This window comes from Papaver somniferum, chromosome 3, assembly GCF_003573695.1.
Source record: "Papaver somniferum cultivar HN1 chromosome 3, ASM357369v1, whole genome shotgun sequence".
Classification (NCBI taxonomy): domain Eukaryota; kingdom Viridiplantae; phylum Streptophyta; class Magnoliopsida; order Ranunculales; family Papaveraceae; genus Papaver; species Papaver somniferum.
In genome coordinates, this window is record NC_039360.1 from 174,471,199 (window position 1) to 174,474,592 (window position 3,394).

Genomic DNA, 3,394 nt, shown 5'->3' on the forward strand with positions numbered 1-3,394 from the left:
CTTCTTATGATACTAATACCGGTCTAGCATGTGTTGGTCTGATTATGCGTGACTTTTCAGGTAATTGGAGGGGATGTCTCGTAAAGTCCTATGCAGGAGTAGCAGATTCAGAAAGTGTAGAATGTCTAGCCATTATCGATGCAGTGGTGTGTTGCAAGGAGTTGTGAGTCTCACATACAATGTTTGAGTCAGACTTGAAGAACATTGAAGGGTTCATCAATAATTCCTCCCCAGTCATAGCATGGGAAAATGAAGACATTCTGCAGGATACCATTCACATTATGAAGTCTTTTCCAGAGTGGAAGTGTCGTTTTATACCTAGAATAAATAATAAACCTGCAGATGAACTTGCTATGTTCAGCAGGAAGTTTAAAGTTACACAGGTCCGGCAAAACAGCCCCCTAGTGTAATTGAGAACCTTTTATTGTTGGATAATCGTCTTTCTTCACCTTAATAAAATTACTCATTGTTTGCATCAAAAAAGAAGGAAAAAAATGATACCCTCGTCTTTAGTCTTCCTTACAGTTTACTTCACATGCCATCTTTCATGGTTAGGGAGGCCAACAGGCAACATTATTAAACAAGCAGCATTATTAAAGAGAGAAAAACATTTGTGCAAAATTAGAATCACTCAACCTGAGTAGTAAAAAAAATCTCTACAATAGGAATGAGCAAGAGATTCATAAAATTAAGAGGTTGGTTTAATGCTTTATAAACGATTTTAAACTCAATAACCGATTAAACCCGCCAACTGCGAACGCACAAAACCCTACTTGATAACTTGAACAACCAAAAGTTTGGATTTTTATGTAATCAAATCAAACTACGAATATAGATATAAGAATACATAAGACCCCACACCAAAAAATTTGTTAAGTAACCAAAATGTGAACAGAAACATCTAAAATGTCTGGAAATAGGATGTTTTCTTTATTCATTACGATGTGCATGTTCATCACACTTGTACAAGGAAAAGTAAAGAATCACCAGCTGCTTCGGGAGTATAACAGGTACAACAGCTTCAGTGTTCTCTGGGAGATTTTCAATGGGAAGCCTGGAAAAATGAAGAAAGCATCAGAAAAAATTGCAAGAAGAGCCTAAATGTAACATATTTCCAGATTTATCAACAATTTATCTGACGGTAAAATTGATCTTGGCATGCAACTTGTGCATTCATAAAGAAGAACCTTTTAAATTACGAAGTCACACAGTTTACTTCAAATTTAATCCCCAAATTACTGATTTGAATCTTTTGTTCAACTTCATAGAGTTGTAAGAACGTCAATTGGCCAGAGTAACATGACTGTGCGCTGAAGCACGACTTAGAATTTAACTAGACTTCAAATTTAATACCAAAATTACTGATTTCAATCTTTTGTTCAACTTCATAGAGTTGTAAGAACGTCAACTGGCCAGAGTAACATGACTGTGAGCCGAAGCACAAATTAGAATTTAACTAGAAATAGTACCTCATGCCCCTGTCCATTTCCATGGCCATGCCCGTGAGAGTGATCTTCATGACCCTCCCAAGGATGTCTCCAACCCTGCAGAACAAGAAAATGTTGAAGGTTAGTCTACGGGTGAAGACTGAAAGGACCAGAAGGTAGAAAAAGTGTGAAATGCTTAGATGCTTACCAAAACTACTGGGCCATCCTTCTTTGCCCTATACATTATCCAAAACCTACGAAGACATAAGCATGTCATTCAGTAAATGATTACAGTTTCTGATGAGACAAATGAAATAAAACATGTACAGAAAAGATAATTGACAACTCTCTCACAGATCTCACTGTAAGACCTACTAAATTAGCAAGCTTTTACCCCGGTACAACAACCTATAAGCAACAAATGAAGTTTCTAATCTGTAGCAACTGTGTAAAGTTTTTAAATACACCACCATTGTAGTTAGCTGTAACCAAATTAAAGAAATTCTATACCAGCATTATTCACCGACAGAAAACCTCAAGTGAAGGAAGGTCCAAATGAAAAAGAAGATAGTTGATTTTCATGTCAGTCCTTATACACATGAGTGCAGGACAAAACATAATGTTCACCATATCTTCTAGCTAATATTTGGAGCTTGTTCAAATGAAGACCCACAACTACAATTTCTCAACAACGTTCCAAAATTTATAGGAAAAAGGCACAAGTGGTATAACAGATTAATTGGTCGAAACAATTACATCCCATCCCTTTAACCTAATCTTCTCCACCCTATAACCTGATTGGTCTCTTCCTTTATAAGTGTAATTCTTCAGATCAAGTATACGCATCCTTTGTATCTCTGAACAGCCTTTCTAATCCTACCAATTTCAAACTCTAACATAAGAAATGAAATCAATTCAATTCAATTCAATTCCCACATTAACTGCTCCTCAATGAGGTTACGGAAAGAGAAGGGAGGAATTCTCCAAAAATAGTGTCAATTATTATATCAATAATCAAACTCTCCTCATATCTTCCTCAATCAGAAAACTTAGTCATTTTAGGAACTAAAATCCTAAAACTTAAATCTAGAGTAGATGAATTAAAGAACAGCCTTTCTAGTGCTATCAATTCCAAACCCTAAGAAATGAAACCAATTCAATCCATTTCCCAACTTAAAAATAAAGTACACCAGTAGCAATTAAATACCATAATCTAAAAATACAGATTAGGGGATTCAAATAGATGAAGTAATTAGGGTTTACTGACATTGAAAAAAATGAATACAGAGAGAAAGAGAGGGTTACCACATGAGAGCACACATGCCCTTTCCAGTAACAGTATGCCATCGCTTTGGTTGATGCATTGTCAACCCTTTGTATGTCGTGCTGTGTCCATCTCCTCCTCCTCCCATCTCTTTCTTCTTTTTCTCTCTGTTGTTTGCTCTACAACGAAATTAGAAGGGAACTGGATTTCCAGATCTTTACTGCACTGCTTCCGATAGTCCAATCTGGATTCTAATACGAATCTTATACCCGACCTAATATGTCAATCGGGTGACCCACAACACACACTTATACGGGAACTACCCTAATCTAATCCCAGGGGCTACTCGGTTATACCAATCCAGCACCATGGTATATGGGATAGATTGGAAACCTCAATAGTTATTTTGGATACGCATAATTAAAGAGTAGTGTTATAAACGTTTAATTATGTTAAGAATATTTAGGTCAAAACCCGTTTATTATTGGAATGCTCTTGTGTCTAGCTCTATAAATAGAGACTCTTTTATTATTTTATTACACATACGAATGGAATTCTGTCTCTTCTTCCCCTCTATTTTTTGTCTTTTTCTATTTCACACTACGTTATCAGCGACCTAGCTCTATATCCACTGAGTTTTAGCAGAAGATAACCTTAATCAAGTTTTTTTGGGCTATAATACAATCGCGCTCTGGAACAGTTC

General features: G+C 36.2%; 1 protein-coding gene across 1 annotated transcript; it reads right to left on the reverse strand.

Moving 5' to 3' along the window:
* Window positions 1-700: 700 nt before the first annotated feature.
* LOC113358071 (NADH dehydrogenase [ubiquinone] 1 beta subcomplex subunit 2-like) lies at window positions 701-2,942 on the reverse strand. Its single transcript, XM_026601580.1, has 4 exons — window positions 2,733-2,942; window positions 1,636-1,681; window positions 1,470-1,544; window positions 701-1,054 (listed from the first exon to the last, which is right to left on the reverse strand). The coding sequence occupies exons 1-4, from the start codon at window positions 2,837-2,839 to the stop codon at window positions 1,043-1,045; spliced, it is 240 nt and encodes a 79-aa protein (XP_026457365.1). The 5' UTR covers window positions 2,840-2,942; the 3' UTR covers window positions 701-1,042.
* Window positions 2,943-3,394: the final 452 nt, after the last annotated feature.

What these genes read in the sequence shown, in the direction of transcription:
- LOC113358071 (XM_026601580.1), bottom strand. Translation starts at nt 2,839, where the DNA reads ATGGGAGGAGGAGGAGATGGACACAGCACGACATACAAAGGGTTGACA. An exon ending in GGCATGTGTGCTCTCATGTG is followed by an intron (nt 1,682 to 2,732) that starts GTAACCCTCTCT and finishes ATGTCTTCGTAG; the next exon opens with GTTTTGGATAATGTATAGGG. An exon ending in AGGATGGCCCAGTAGTTTTG is followed by an intron (nt 1,545 to 1,635) that starts GTAAGCATCTAA and finishes CTTGTTCTGCAG; the next exon opens with GGTTGGAGACATCCTTGGGA.